At 37.5% G+C, this 16,719-nt stretch overlaps 1 protein-coding gene across 1 annotated transcript in view; it reads right to left on the reverse strand.

The window, feature by feature from the left end:
• PPEF1 (protein phosphatase with EF-hand domain 1) overlaps window positions 1-16,719 on the reverse strand; it is a 67,434-nt gene that overhangs the window by 24,028 nt on the left and 26,687 nt on the right. The window contains exons 5-8 of the mRNA XM_014791137.2: window positions 10,475-10,641; window positions 7,435-7,471; window positions 6,361-6,510; window positions 2,115-2,264 (exon numbers count right to left, since the gene is read on the reverse strand). Coding sequence (XP_014646623.2) covers window positions 2,115-2,264; window positions 6,361-6,510; window positions 7,435-7,471; window positions 10,475-10,641 — 504 coding nt within the window. The remainder of the gene's footprint in view (window positions 1-2,114; window positions 2,265-6,360; window positions 6,511-7,434; window positions 7,472-10,474; window positions 10,642-16,719) is intronic.

Below are 16,719 nucleotides of genomic sequence, written 5' to 3' on the forward strand. Positions count from 1 at the left end.
GAAGAAGTAAAATTATTTCTATTCACAGATAACACACTCTTGCACATATAGAAAGTCCCAAGAAATCCACTAAAAACCATTAGAATGAATAAAAAAGTTTATCAAGGTTAACAACACAAGATCAGTATACAAAAGTCAATCGTATATCTATACACCAGCAATGAAAAATGCAAAATGTAATTAAGAAAATAATTCTAGTTACAATAGCATCGAAAATACTTAGAAATAAATTAGGAATAACTTTCACAAAACAAGCGCCTCAGTGTGTGTGATTACAAAACACTGTTGAAATTAAAGATATAAATGAATGGAAAGACATCCATGTTCATGGAATTGAAGATATAATATTGTTAAGATTGCAATCATACCCAAATTTATCCACAGATTCAAGGCAATCCCTACCAAAATCCCAACTGTTTTTTGGTAGAAATTGACAAGCTGATCCTAAAATTCATATGGAAATTCAAGGGATGCAGAATAGTCAAAACAATCTTGAAAAAGAAGAACACAGGTGGAGAACTCACACTTCTCAGTTTCAAAACTTTCTACAAAGCTACAGTAATCAAAACTGTATAGTACTGATGTAAGGATAGACATATAGATCATGGAAGAGAATTAAGAGTCTAGAAATAAACCTTTATATTTATGGTCAATTGATTTTTGATAAGAGTGCCAAGAAAATTCAATGACAATAGTCTTTTTAACAAATGGTGCTGGGATAACTGGATATCCACATGCAACAGAATGAATTTGGACACCTACCTCACACCATACACAAAAAGTAACTGAAAATGAATCAGACACCTAAATGTAAGAGATAAAACTATAACACTCTTAGAAGAAAACATAGGAATAAATCTTCATGACTTTGGATTACACAATGGCTTCTTAGATACAACACCAAAAGTACAAGCAAAAAAGAAAAAATAGATACGTGGATTTCATCAAAATTAAAAACTTTTGTGCTGCAAATAATACCATCAAGAGAGGGAAGAGATAGGCCGCAGAATAGGGGAGAATATTTGCAAATAATATAAGGGATAAGGGATTATATCCAGAATATATAAAGAACTCTTATAATGCAATAATAAAAAGATAAATGATTTTTAAAATGGGCAAAGGATCTGAATAGACATTTCTCCAAAGAAGATATACAAACAGCCAATCAGCACATGAAAAGACGCTCAACATCATTAATCATTAGAGAAATGCCAAAACCACGAGATTCCATCTCACATCCACTAGAATGGTCATAATCAAAAGGATAGAAGATAATTGTTAGTGAGGATGTGGAGAAATTGTAACTTTCAAACATTGGTGACTGCAATGTAAAATGGTGCAGCCACTTGGGAAAGCAATTTGAAAGTTTCTCAAAATGTTAAACTTAGAATTATCTTATGACCCAGCAGTTCCACTCCTAGGTATATACCCAAGAAAAATGAAAACATATGTCCACACAAAAAACTTGTATGTGAATGTTAATAGCAGCATTATTCATGACATCCAAAGAGTGGAAACAACCCATATGTCCATCCACCAATGAATGAATAAACAAAAAGTGGTATATCCATACAATGGAATATTATTCAGCAATAAAAAGAAATGAAGTACTGATACATCCTACAACATGGAAGAACCTCAAAACATTGGGCAGAGTAAAAGAAGCCAGACACAAAAGATCACATATTGTACAGGTCCATCTCTAGAACATGTCTAGAATAGGCAAATCTATAAAGACCAAAGGTAGATTAGTGGTTGCCTAAGGCTGTGGCGGGGGTGAGGGGGTGCTGGTTGGGGAGAGAATGAGGAGTGACTGGTAATAGGTATGGAGTTTCTTTTTCAGGTGATGAAAATGTTCTAAAATTAGATTGTGGTGATAGTTGCACAACACCGTGAATATACCAAAAACCATTGAATTATATACTTTAAATGAGTGAATTATATGGTATGTGAATTATATCTTAATAAAGCTGTTAAAAATACAGTGATGAATTCAGAGAGAAGGATATGATCTGCTTATAAAAGTAAGTCACTTTTAACCTATATATTGTAAGGGACAACATCATCTATGCTGCGTCTTCATTGCCATTATGGTGAACACTTTGATTACCTACCTGTTCCCATTCATGCTTTGTTAACTGTTCAGAAAAGGATCCATTTGTTCTGATTCCCTGAGGCATAGTGGTTGTACCTACTTTATTTTTCTTCAAGTCAGTAGAATGGTCTCCATCTATTGGAATTGGTGGCATCAGCACAGATTTCATCTACAAAACAAATTCATGCTTTCGCCAAACTCTATGCTTAGAGTGCTCCACACAGAAACATCAGTACCAGTTGCCATTCTGTCTATATTGTGCCTCAACTCAATGAAAAACACATGGTCACCTTTTCCATCTCACCCACCTCCTTTATCTTATTGATCCACTGATCTCTGTAAAGTGGGCCTGTTAAATTCTGTTTTTACATTTTTCAACTTGAGACACTGCCCTACAGGAAAAGTTTCCCATTAGTTTCTAAGGGACCCCAGAGGCACAGATGTCAGAAGCATCATCATAGGAAATGAAAGATGCTGATGGAAAACTAGTCTCCTTCTGAGCCTTTATCCATACATGGGGCTAAGAAAGAACCGACAGGCTTTGAGTTCAGAAACAGCTGTTAAGACGGTGGCTGCTTTTCATTTTGTTGTGTTTTCCAGGAGAAATGAAAGAAACTACACCTGTGTCCAGGAAAGTTCTCAAAGGGGACAGAAGTTGAAAACTTTGGAAGCCCTTCAACTTTAATGCAATGTGGTTTGCAATCTGACCCTGCCAGCAATTGATTATGTTCTCTAATCCTAGCAACAAAGGTGATGCATTTCTTTGGAAAATAAGATGTCTTTCTGATAGTACATCAATTACTATAATCCCTTCTTCATTCCCTTACATAACTCAAGACTGTAATTTTGTAACTGTTTCTTTGTAGCACCATACCTTTATACAAAACAATTTGAAACAATACTTCCATTACATTGGCGGCCTTAGTTCAGTGATGGACAATTCTCTGCGGTAGGCACTTAGTTTCTTCTATAAACTAGGGTGTATATGAAATCTTACCTTTATTTTTCAAAAATAAAATTGAATCTTATTCTGAGGTCCTGTCTCATTGAAATGGTTGGAAATTCAATCTCAGCTATTATTAGTGAGTTCACAGCCTATCCTCCTCATCTCCCCCCAGCAAATGTTCCCAGGTCTTAGGCAGAGCAGAATATTCTGGGAAGACACTCTGGACTTGGGTCCACACAATTTGCTTCTGATAAGCTCATTGGGGAGGGCCACATGGTCTCTCTCTTTCTCTCTCTCTCTCTCAACTGAGCTAACATTCGTTTATAACATTATATAAGTTTCATGTATACAACACCATCATTCGACTTCTGTATAAACTACAGTGTGTTCACCACCAAAATCTAGTTTCCATCCATCCACATGGTCTCTTAAGTACGTGTGGCTCTGCTATTTCCTAGGCCACTTGAGATCAGGATACTTTGCCCCAGCCCCCACAAGGCATTATGCTATCATGTTCTCCTGGGGGTCCTACTAGCCATCCTTTCATCTAGCCCCTGCCAGGGAGTTTGAAGAATACTAAATCAGAGTCTTAATCTTATAGAACCTTCCTTCTCTGTCCCTTTGCATTGACTCGCCAACCTGCCTACCTTACAAAATGCCTTTAATGAACCTAGAATGGAGGTTATCATCACATTCCCCTAGCTCTACCCCTCCCTTATTAACAATTCTACCACCACAACAGGAGTAAACCAGGAAGCACGGCCACCCCTACCCTTGGAGGGTCCTAAAAGATGGGCTAGTGGGGGTTATAAAATTGGACTTGAAAATCTACTTTTGTATCTCATCTGGTAGAGTTCCAAAGGCTTGAACCTACTACTTTCATTATAGTTCAATTATATTTAATACAACAACTATGTGCTGCCAGTTCAACCTCACTCTAGGGGACAGAAGACACAAAAAACATGCAAGACAAATTTCTATCTTTAAAACCAGTCTTATGAGTAGGTGGAACAATGATCTCCAAAAGGGGTGAAATTTGAGGTATCCTGGGACAATTCCTGGCCCAAAAACTTCTCCCCAGGGTCTGTCTTGGTGACTGAAATTCAAACCTCAGTTCCAAGTATCAGGAAAAAGAGGAGAGAGTTGGAGAAGAGAGCTTTATGTTCAGAGCTCACTCTATGCTGTTTTCTTCATCTAGGTAATTGTTTTTAATCCTCCCAACAATTCAATATGGTAGGTATTTTAGCTTAAATGTATAGTTGTGGAAACTGAGGCTTAGAAAACTTTAGCACCTTGCCCACTCACCCAGCCAGGAAGTGGCAGAGCAGGGTGTAAAGCTAGCTACGTCTGTTTGACATAAACAATGAGATTGTTTACAAGGTCAAGATGGCTCTCAACTTGGGGTTTCCACAGAAATAGTAATGGACATTCCAAAGACAAGCTCTCAATATCTCACAAAGCCCTGTAGAGGGCTAGCTGCTCAGGCTAACCTCAGGAAAAGTTTTCAATCTGATCAATTGGTAGTGGCTGCCATGACTGATTAGCATGGTTGTCATAGGGCAGGTGGTGGTGGTGGGGTGTCATATTCATGCCATGTGCTTGCCAATATATGACTGAGAAAAACACCATGTTCTCTTGCTCTTGGCTAGAATCATATCCACTCATTATGTTAAAACTGACTATTTCATGTTGATACAAACGTCTTATTGGCTTGACTATTTGCTTAATATCATGAGAAAGATGCCTTAAACTTAGAGTGGCCTTAAAATTTATTGCAATGGGATACTTTTGAGAATAAAAGAAGGCACTATTAACAATTACACCAGGACAACAGGTGTAAACCAGTAAGTATGGTCATCACTGGGCGAGGTTGGGGAGGGAGTATGTAAAATTACCACAGAATCAGGACAGGGGTTGTGAAAAAGTTCCTATCCAGTTTTGTCTTAGGTTTGCCCTGCTTTGGTCTTAAGTGTCTTAGGAGATAGTCAACGAACATTAACTAAGTACTTACTACATCTTAGGTGCTGGGGTTATATCAGTGAACTAGAGAAGCAGGGGAGGATAGTAAACAAACAGTACCATAATTCCTTATTAAATTTTGGTAACTGTTATGAAGGATATGTATAAGGGGCTAGAGAGCATATATAAGGGGACCTGATCTAGTGTGGAGGCTGTGAAAGGCTTTCCAGAGGAGGGGTATATTTAAGCTGAAATTAAAAAGATGAGAAGAAATTAGCAGCAATATTATCATTCATATGTGTATAAAGGTTCCAAACACTCAAGGTGAAGAGAGGTCACATTTCTATCTACATCAAGTTAAATTCAGGCTCTAGACCCCTCCTGCCTAGATTGGTTGGAAGTTGATTATCAGTCCCTGAGGGGTAAGGGTTCAGGTTTCTCTCTAGGACCATATACAATCTTCTGGCTCCAGAGTGGCTACTGGTCCTCATGCCCACGTGACACCTGCTATGCCCCTGGTCTGACGGCTTCGGTTGGGCTCTGGTACAGAAGGAAGACAACTCCAGTCACTCTGCAAGGCCCAGCCAAAGGAGCCCTTCACTAAGTGTGGGAGCTTTCCAGGCCCCACACAGCCACTTCTCTTGGAGGTTCTATACATGTTGCTGCTCTGCTTCTGTTGTACTTCATACAATGACTTGGGTTTAAAAGATTCCCCCCCCCCAAAATACCCTGAGCCATTTGGAGTATATTATAAGAGAAATCATATCAATTCAGAAACAAATTGCTGAATGATTCCACTTCTATGGAGTACCTAGAGTAGTCAAATTCATAGAGACAGAAAGTAGCATGGTGGTTGGCAGGGGCTGGAGGGAGGGGGGAATGGGGAGTTATTGTTTAATGGATAGAGTTCTGTTTGGGAAGATGAAAAGTTCTGGAAATAGATGGTGCTGGTAGTAGTGATGGTTGCACGACAACGTGAATGTACTTAATACCACCGAACTGTACACTTAAAAATGGTTAAAGTAGTAAATTTTATGTCATGTATAGTTTACCACAATATTAATTAATTAGAGATTTTAATTTTTAAAAATCAGGGTTTTTTACTTTTAGAAACTATGTGAAATGCCAACATTTCCTCATTTTCCCACTTTCATCATGAATTAAAAAAAAATATTTTCCATTTATATAAGTTACCCATTTAGTTCTTTATCATGTAATCATAGATTTTCTTAAAATCTATACTAATTTTTTCAGATCTACAACCACTAAAACACAAATGAATACAAAATAATAAATGGAAAGACGTATATATTCCCTTATAAATCTCTGAGACAAGATTCATGTAAACATTGCTTCTTACTTTGTTTCTTTCTATACGATGGAGTAAATTCAAGTCTGTGGACTCTGATATCCCACCATGTATGACCAGGACTTCATTGTCAATGATTGTACCAATTGGAAGCCAGGTATAGACGTCTTCTAAGAGTTCTAAGATTTTTTTTCCATGTAGCTGTAAGTTAGAGCTTGAGTTAAGTTTTGTTTTTCTGATAGGTTCAAGTTTATTGAATAGTCTCAATATATGGACAAAAAGCAAGTTTTCATGCCACCCAAAGGAAGCCAGCATGGAGTCACTAACCCACAAGCATGTGTTAATTATGTCTTTTGATTCTGTATTTTTGATACTTTGACATCTTGGCTTCTTGCGGATCCTGGAGGAGAGGCTGCTCCTCCCCGGGGCTAGCTAATTCCTAGAGATAGTAAACAACTCGCCTTTCATGTGCAAACCAACCAATCCAGAGCCCACATTCCCAACCACCTCCTTTATGGAGCTCTCACACTCAGGGCCACTATTCATTCCCCTCCCCTAATCACCCCAGGGCCAGGTACCAGACAACCTTGGACAACCTCTATGCCCCAGAGCCTGCTGAAATTATTCAAACTAGCCAATCCTAAACCTGCTTACACTGCCTCACCCATTCCTTCCCACAGAAAGCACAATAAAGGCTCTTGCCCACATTTTTCTCCCTTGCTCCCTCTGCCTCTGCCCAACTCTGGTGCTTCCCCACATGGCCCCTCAGTGTGGTGTGCTGTGCCTCCTGTTTCTAGGGAACTATGAGTAAAAACCTTTTCCTCAAAGACAGTCATTTCCATGTCTGCATGTTTTACCACACCTGAGTAAAACAAATCCCAGATACCTTTAAAACAATAGAATATGTTTGTATCAATGCTGAAACTTACACAAAAGTTACAATGAAAAAGCTTGGTTTAGTCCAGGAAGAAAATTAGGTCTCTACCATGGCCAGGGCTTCCTGCTGTGCTTTTATTTTATTGGCATGGATTCTGACTAGTTCTCCCATCACCCTTCCTGAAGGCTTTTTTTTTCTTCTATATATAAACAGCAAAGAGCGTGCAAAAAAAAAAGTGTATGTCTTACCTTATATTTAAGCAAAACTTCTTTCGTGAAGCCATATCTGAAAAAAAAAATGGGATTTAAACTGCTTAATTAAATGTTGATAACTCCTACTTACATGAATCACGCAAAATGGGGAGCCCTTGACATCTCACTATCACAAGAACTCAAGAAACTAGACTTTGGTTGGCACTGACTATTACTTACCCAAATCTTTGTTAGGCATAAGGGGAAAAAACAAAATCAGCCAATGACATCCTCCCTACCCTCAAGGAGCTTACAGTATAGTATATTATAGTATAGTACAGTATAGAAAGAAGATAAATTTTCATGAAACAATTACAAGACAACTTAAGAAATACGTGGTAGGCATAAGTTGTGTAAATGCTGCAAGTATTCAGAGAAGTGTGCTGTGGCAGCTGGGGGAAGCTGTGTGGGAGAATGCTTTTCATTTACATAGAATTTCTCAGACATCTTATATCTTATAGTAAATGAATGATTGGGGGGACAAAAAGACTGAACAAAGACAAAGAAAAGCCTAGAAGATAACAAGTTGGCTCTTTATATTCTCTCTGATATAAATACCATGTAATGGTATTGAAGGTTTTAATAGAAAGTGTCAAGAATTTTAATGTCTGAGTAGCAGTCACTAAGGGAGATTTAATGATGGAACTTTTTTCCAATTACTTTTCCTTCCCTTAGGATAATAATATACACCCTTAACACCCAACACAGTGAAGTCGGAACACCACATACTAACTCCAGGTTTCCATGCCAATCACGTCATATCAGGTTTCTACATGATGTTTTCCGAGATGAATTCAGTCTTGCATTCACCAAGGGTGTTGTGTTGTTAAATCCAATAGACACGTTGCAGTCCTCATCTTTCTTGCCCTCTCTGAAACACTAAATACAACTGACTACAGAGTCCTTCTGGAAAACTTTTCTTCTCTTGACTTCTGAGACAGTAAACTCTCTTGGGTTTTCTCCACCTTTCTGGCTATTTTGAATCTCTTTTGCAAGTTCTCCTCTACCCAGCCTTAAATGTTGGAGTTCCTTCAGATTCTGTCCTAGGCCCACTTCTGCCTTCGCTTTCACCCTTGGCAATCTCATCCTTGCCATGGGCTTCAGTTACTTTCTACGTGTCAATATTGCAGGACAATGCTCCAAGCCATACTTCATTTCTGAGCTCTGGACACATATACTCAACTGCCTACTCAACAGCACCTCAAATCGTCCTACCCCAAACTGAATTCATCAATCTCCCTCATCTCAACTTTTTCCTCTTATCATGTTCCCAATATCAGTGAATGATGCTGCTGTACCCTGAAACTCAAGCCAGGAACCTGGAGATCATCCTTGATTCTCTCTTCTTTCAAGTCCCCCATATCACATTACCAAGCCTTAAATCATCATTGCCTAAACTCCTCTTGAATCTACTTCTTTGTACCTCCATCTCCACCATCCTAGTCTAAGTGAGACTCCATCACCTATCGCTTCAACTACTTCCTAATTGGCCTCCCCGTATCTACTGTTGCCCATCTCCAAATTACTCTTCTTGCTGCATTTTAAAATACAAATTTTATAATACTCTTTAATAATTTTCTCTTGTCCTCAGAAGAAAGTCCAAATTCCTTTGCATGATCCAACTATTTCTTATGTCTTCAGCCCTACCAGGCAACATCCTGTCCTTCAGTCTATGCTCCTGCCCTCCTGAACTTCTTTCAAGTCTAAAAAGTCTTTTCTCAAGCTCTGTATAAGTTGCCCCTCCACTGTGGAACATTGTTTCCCATCCCCCCGCCATGGCCCTCTCTTGATTTCCTAATTCATCCTTCAGGTCTGGCTAATGCCAGTATAGCCAGTGCCTCTATGAGAGAACCTTCCATCACCTCTCAGACAGGTTGGATCCCCCAATTTACAAATTCATCACACTTGAAAAATCTGCTCAACTCTCGTGTCTTCCCTGCTAGATATAAACTTTATGAGGGCAGGGGCCATGTCTCTTTCATTAACCATTGTAGGCACTAGATAAATATGATTGGCTAACTGAATAAATTGAAGGATAAATGGCATGCCCAAATAAAAGTATTGAGCTATATTATATATAATGGGCTTCTGATAATAGCCTTGGGATCTTTTTCTTCATAGTCTTAGCATTTGCTTCCACACCTAAGAATTCGAATTGAAACTCTGTACTCTTGAGCCAAGTGCCAAAACTGCCCCAAAGACAAAACTAATCAGTTGCTGAGCTTTGATCAAGGCACTCAAAAGCCCAGGGCCAAAAACATGAAACATGCCATGCCTTCTACTGCCCTAGAGCAAACTGGATTCTGTTTTTCATAAAATAAGAAACAAAAAAAAAAGGGAAAAGAAAAGAAAAAGAGGAGGAGGTAGAGGAGGAGGAGAAGAAGAAGAAGAGGACAAGAGAAGAAGAGGGGGACAAGGAGGAATGGGGAAGAAAGAAGGGAAAGGGGAACATTTGTCACCTACTATACCTTTGAGCAAAAATTGGTAAATTATTTAACCAATCTTTATTCCTCAAATCTCCAGTGAATCAGATAGTTGAAATGCTATGTTACAGCTGTTCTCAAATATGTTTACGAACAACTGTGCCAGAAGCAATCACCATGTCATAAAAAATATACACATCAGTGAAAAACACAGTACTAGTTTCTGAGACAACATCTCAGGCAAGCCAAAAGAGTAGCAACAGAATGATTCCATCTAAACCTGCTCATAGAACCTACTACACCTCCAAGCCTGGCCTAACATGTCTACCTGGCACACAGTTTGGCCTGTGGAGGGTGGGCATGGGAGGAAGAGAAAGAACATAATAGAAGGGAGAAGCAAAGATAGGACTGGAAGAAAAGGTAAGAAGGGGACTTCAGAGCAATTTATACTCAGTAGAAGACTGGGGGTGGTAAATCAGGGTAAGAGTTGAGGTCTTCCTTGAGAGTCCCCTCATCCCTACTTCTCTACACTCACCTCTAACTCTCTGTTAGGAACTAAACATGGCAACACTTTCCAGAATGGGAAACAAAAGAAATCTAAAGGCCTAGGTTACCTCATATTCATCATAAAATCTTCATGGTTCCCTCTGTTCAAGTGCAGGTCATTGGGGTAGACAAGAAAACTCACAAACAGGATCATTAGGATCTCTATGGAATTTTTTCCTCGATCTACAAAATCACCATTAAAAACATATGGGTTGCTCCCTGAGGGGAGACCATTCTGTGGAAGGAGGAGAGGAGGAAAAACAAGCAGTTAAAAGAATGTACTTTTAAAGTAAGGCTTTGTATTTAATGTCCCTGTGAATATGGAGAAAACAAGCTGAGTCAGTTCTTCCACTGAGAAAACTCTGCTCACTTGCTTGAGCCAGATTCACTCTTCCAGGGCAGCCATCTCCTGCAGGGGACCTTGGAAGTGAAGAATCAGCTTGGGACAGGAAGATTCCAGGGGCGATGGGGACTGCTCATTCTACCCACCACCTACTATGAGTTTTTTCTGAAAGGAGCTGATATTTGTCCTATCAAAAATAGCTACTCTCATCTCTTCCTTCTCCCTTGAAAAGAGGGAAACTTCTACCCAAGGAAGACCACTGAACTAAGAGCCAAAAGTCTTCCATTCTAAGGGGCCCTACGTTTAACTTCTCTGTGCTGTGATTCCCTCAATTTTCAAAAAGAGGATGACACTATATCCCCCCACACCCTGCCCCAGATCAAACGAGATTATGGATATGAAAGTACCCAGGAAAGTGTCAGGTACCGTGCCACTGTGAGAAGGGCTGGTATACCACCAGTACACTCTGACACAATTACACCAGGTGCTGATAGCTGGAAGGTAGTGACTGCTCACTGACCAGGCCATATTTGTTGTTAAATATTTTGATTATCACTCCAGAGTATGAGATAATACTTTTAAACACAGTGTTAGCAAGAAAAAGAACTGGGATCAGGACAAAGCTCTGCTCTTTGTAATAGCTATTGATTTGTTCACTTCTGTACTACTAAACTCTAAGACAAAACAAACATGTCATGCCTACCAGTGCATGGCCAAGTGCATTTCTATTGCATAGTTAGATAAATTCAAATCTTTAAAAAACATATTACCAAGAGAAAAATTTAAGTACTCATTTATGCAAATGTAGGTCCTCCTTCAAAAAAGTTACTGTCAGGAAATAATACACATATTATAGTCACATTAATCTTTTTCAAAGTATTTTAAAATTCCTCTTTTGTTAGATTTCAAACTATATAAGAAAATCTTATTACTTTATACTCACCATCCTAGTATTTATATACATTTTAAATTGTTCATATCAATATAATAGAAATAGTTGAAAAAATATAATACAAGTTGCAACATATAACTTAGGGATTCCAGAAATCATTATGCAATGTAGCATGTTCTGAAGGCTATTGGAAACAAATAAACAAACAAGCAAGCAGTGGTATAGTGTTCTGGGCCAGAAATAAGAAGACTTAGTCTCTAGTCCAACTCCACTATTACCCACGTGTCCTTGGGCAAGCTATTTCATCTTTATCAGCTGTAGTTTCCTCATCCTCAAATGGATGATAACTTCCATACTTACCACGCAGAGCTACTTTGGAACTCAAAATGAGACTGTGTGTATAAAAGTGCATGAAAACCATAAAGCACAATACAAATTAAAAGATTCATTTTATTATGACCACCATGTTATTTCTAATTTTAAGATCCCGTTATTTTACATTTCCTTTCACATTAATTCATGTAACCTCATTCACACCGGCTTAGATAGTGTGAGCCAATTGCAAAAATATAAGCTATTGCTCATCAAAACTTAAAGAAAAGGGGAAGGATTCTGCATCTCTGATACTCTTCCTTCCCCCAGCTTTCAGCTGGCCGGGATGAGTAAGCTGGAGGAGTCTGAGGGGTGTTGAAGGTTATAGGCTCTATTGGGATGTTTAGGCCTAAAAGGGGCTAGAGGAGCAAGAGCAGAGAGCGCTGGGATGAGAACATAGAAGAACTAGGCCTGAGGGGACCTGTGGACCCCTTGATTAAGTGATGTGTGGTCCTAGTTCGGGGAGGAGAAGTTGGATCTTACTAGAAAAAGTGTAGGGGAACTTCTTCTATATCTATGAAACTAAAAGAACACTAACACTTGCATTTAGGGGCACCTAGGAATATAGAGACTTCCTCTCACACTCTTGATGCAAGAGTAGAAACTGTTGTGCCTCCAACTATGGAGAAGCTTAAGCAGAAAATAAAAAATGGAAATAACCTAGTAGTTAAGGGGCTCCAGTGACTAGAGAGAGGCAGACCAATCAGCTCTGCTAAAGTCCTGTCCCCCTAAAAGACAGGACTGCTGGAGGAGACAGAGGACAACTTTATTTTAAAAAAATAATAAGAGGACTATAAAATAAAGAACAAAAAGTTAATAATTCTTGGCATTAAAAATGTGCTATTCAAAGTTAAAATATCAATAGGTTAGAGCTATCTAAAAGAAAGAGTGGTTGGAAAATACATTATTGACCTGAAAGAGCAAGCAGATGAAAAATCTCTCACACAGAGCAAAAAGCAAAGTGATGGAAATCATGAGGAATGAGTAAGAGATTAGAGTTCAGAGCCAAGAGAACTAATATGCCAATAATAAGCATTCCAGAATCAGGAAAAGGGAACAGATGGAGAAGAGGCAATAATTACATAAATAAGAGAGGGAATTTTCTATGGTTAAAAGAGACTTCAGCCTGACATTTGAAAGAGTTCATGATTCCTATGCACAATTCATGGGGAAAAAATATCCCTATTACCTGGTAAAAGTCTTAGAAGTTGCCAGACAGAAAGAACAAGTTACAAAGGGAAAAGAATCATCCTGGCATCAGACTTCTCATCTGCAGTACTGGGAGGTAGAAGATGGTGGAATAGAATCCACAAATTAAAGAGAGAAAAGGACTATAAACCAAGAATTTGATATTGGCCAAGACATCATTAACTTCTCAGGGTCAGAAAATATGTGCAGATGTGTAAAGGATCAAATACCAACAACAACATAAATGTTCTTCAGGGTGGAAGAAAGACATATGTGAATATGTAGTGAACTAACACCACAAAAACAATGAACGTGTATTGATTGGTTATGTACATAGACACAGTTTTGGATGCTAGAAACACAGAAGTAAACAATACAAAGTCCCTGCATTCAAGTAGCTTGCATTCAGAGACTATAGCACCCACATGCCCCATAGAGGAAAACACTCAAGAAAATATTCTAACCAAATAACAGCAGTAACAATAAAAAGTCATTAAGCCAGGGAAAGACCAAAAGGAAAAAATATAGATGTGAACAAGGAACCTTGCAATATATAATTAAATAGAAATCAATTGTGGTAATGTGGAACTTGCATTTAAATACTAAGCAAAGATTCTAGAAATAGAAGAAATATACTATGAAGGAAAAGCTAATAATGGTCAAGAACTAAAAATATGGCATGAGCAATAGCTAGGATTTGCAGGGGAGGTGAGGGGAGAAAAGTAAAATTCTCTACAAATCTCATCCGAATGGGGGACATACATGGAAAGTGTGAAAATAAATACATTTATCTCACTGGAGGAGAGAGAGGATAATGGTGGAAGAATAAACTTATAGCTATTTGAGAAATATAAACATACATCATTCATTAGAACTATGAAGAATGGGAAGATAACCCCTAGTGAATGGAAAAACACAGTAAAAATGCCAAAGAAAGCAACAGTAAAAAGGAAAACTTCAGCAAAACAGCAAAAAGAAAAGGAAAACGATAAAAAAAAAGAGTGAAATAAATAGTAAACAAAGTAGAATAGAGGGAAATTTTTCAAAAATATCTCTTGTTATTGTTCCTGGGTTTCGGTACCAAAAACAAACAATGACAACAACAAATATCTGTTGTTACACAAAATGTGAATGGGTTAAATTCTCCCATTAAAATACCAAGATTACCTGACTACATTAAAACACAAAACTCAGGTATATATAGTTTGTGAAAAATACACATGAAAATAATAGATAAAGGGAGGTTGAAAACAAGGTAAATGCAACAAAGAGAAAGCAAAAATGCAAATATTAATACTAGACAAAGTGGAATTTAATATTAAAAGAGCTAAACCAGATCACAAAGCAACATTACATCATAATAAAAGGTACTTTATGAAGAAGATACAATTCATGAACTTGTATTCAATAAACAAAAGAAAAAGTTTTTGCTTCATATATTTACTATAAATGCAAGAAGAAATTGTTTAAAAATACAGTGAATTATTCAGATTGAAATTATTGGTTTAAAATAATGTCCACAAATTCTTTGACACTCCCTTTAAAAGGTGAAGCCTAATTTGCCACCCCCATAAAGTGGACTGGACTTACTGATTTGCTTCTAAGGAATAGAAAAAAAAGCAGAAGTGATGGTGTACAACTTAGGAGACTAAGTCACAAAAGACACTGCAGCTTCCTGCCTGCTTTCTCTCTCTGGGATCACTCACTCTGGGGAAAGCCAGCTGCTATGTCATGAGAATACTCAGATACCCTGTGGAGAGGACCATGTGGCTGTTCTGCCAATAGCCAGCAAGGAACTGAAATGCTGTGCCTGCTGCCATGTGAGTTAGCAATCTTGGAAATGGGTCTTCCAGCCCCAGTCAACCTTTCAGATGACTGCAGCCCTGGCCAATAGTTTGACTGCCACCTCATGAGAGACCTTAAGCCAGAACCACCCAGCTAAGCTGCACTCAAATTTCTGACCCACAGAAACTACGAGATACTAAATGTTTGTAGTTTTAAGCCATTAAGTATTGGGGTAATTTGTTACACAGAAATATATAATACACATATTTAGGCAGATATAAAGGAAAATAAATATAAGGAAAAATTGAATATATAACCAATGAATTTAATTTAATAAAGATGAAGAAGTTTGCATCCTACAAATAGAGAATACAATTAATTTTTCATTTGTTCATGGAGCCTTTATGAGAATCAATAATGTACTTGATTTCAAAGAAATCCTTAACAAATTCAAAATAAGAAACATTTCATAAGGACACATTCTCATATCATAATCCAATAAAATTTGAAATAAATAAAAATATGACTTGAGAAATTCTAGCTCCTTGAATTAAGATCCTTGGAAATTAAAAATTGTAAGCCTTGGATCAAAGAGGAAATTAAAAGCAATACTACAAGTTCAATAGAACTTGTGTAGCCTTAAATGCCTTCATTATTAAAGAAGATGCACATGAAAGACTGTATTCATCTTAAGAAATTAGAAAAAAACAATAAAATCAATCAAATAAAGATAACAGTTGAAATTAATGAAATAGAAAACAAAAAAGATATATAGATTCAAAAGGTGATTCTTTGAAAGAACCAATAAAATTGATAAAATCATCATGAGACTGAGGATAAGCGAAAAAAGAGAATGAAAAAAATGTAAGATTAAAGATTAGAAAAATAATATCAAGATATAGAGAAGTAAATAAATGAATTATATATGTAAAGAATATAATATCAACATCTATGGCAATGTACTTTGACAATCTAGAGAAATGGAGAATTTCTTTGAAAATTAGAACCTACCAAAACTGATTCAAAAGAAGTAGAAAATTTGAACAGTGTATTGGCTCCATGTGGCTTTATAGCAGAGCTCTATCTCAACTTTCAAGAGCAAATACTTTTAATGTTATTTAAACCAATGTTTCCCATCCTTGGCTGCACATTAGAATCACTTGGGGAGCTTTAAAAAGTCCCTAGATGTCCATCAGAATCTCTGGGAGTGGGACTCAATATTAGTATTTTTTTTTCCACTTCCTTGAGTGATCACAATGTATACCCACGTTTGAGAACCAGGGATTTAAGTTCCAAACCATAGAAAAAGATGAAAATCTCTCCAATTTATTTCATGAAACCAGCATAACCTTAACATCAAAATTTGAGAAAAGCAACAATCTAAAATTATATTTATTATATTTGTATGGTAAACATGTTTTCCACTGTGATGACAAATTTTCTTATATTAGAACTCATCTCCAGTTAAACCAAACTGTTTGTAGTTATTTCATCTCTACTATGAGCAAAGAATAACAAATTTCTTTAGTGAAACCTAACTTTAAGCCAAAAATCCTAATGGTCAGCTAGGCCATCCACCTTATACAGCACACTTGACACCCAATGAGTTTTAACTTCTTCAAAAAATCACACGTGTCAAAAAACTACGATTTGTGATCACGAAGCTCATTCAATAGAATATGTCATAGTCTCTGAAAGTGATTTTAAAAGGAGTTCTAAATGTATACTGAACT

Source organism: Ceratotherium simum, chromosome X, assembly GCF_057802395.1.
Source record: "Ceratotherium simum simum isolate JZ-2026a chromosome X, ASM5780239v1, whole genome shotgun sequence".
Taxonomy (NCBI): Eukaryota; Metazoa; Chordata; class Mammalia; order Perissodactyla; family Rhinocerotidae; genus Ceratotherium; species Ceratotherium simum.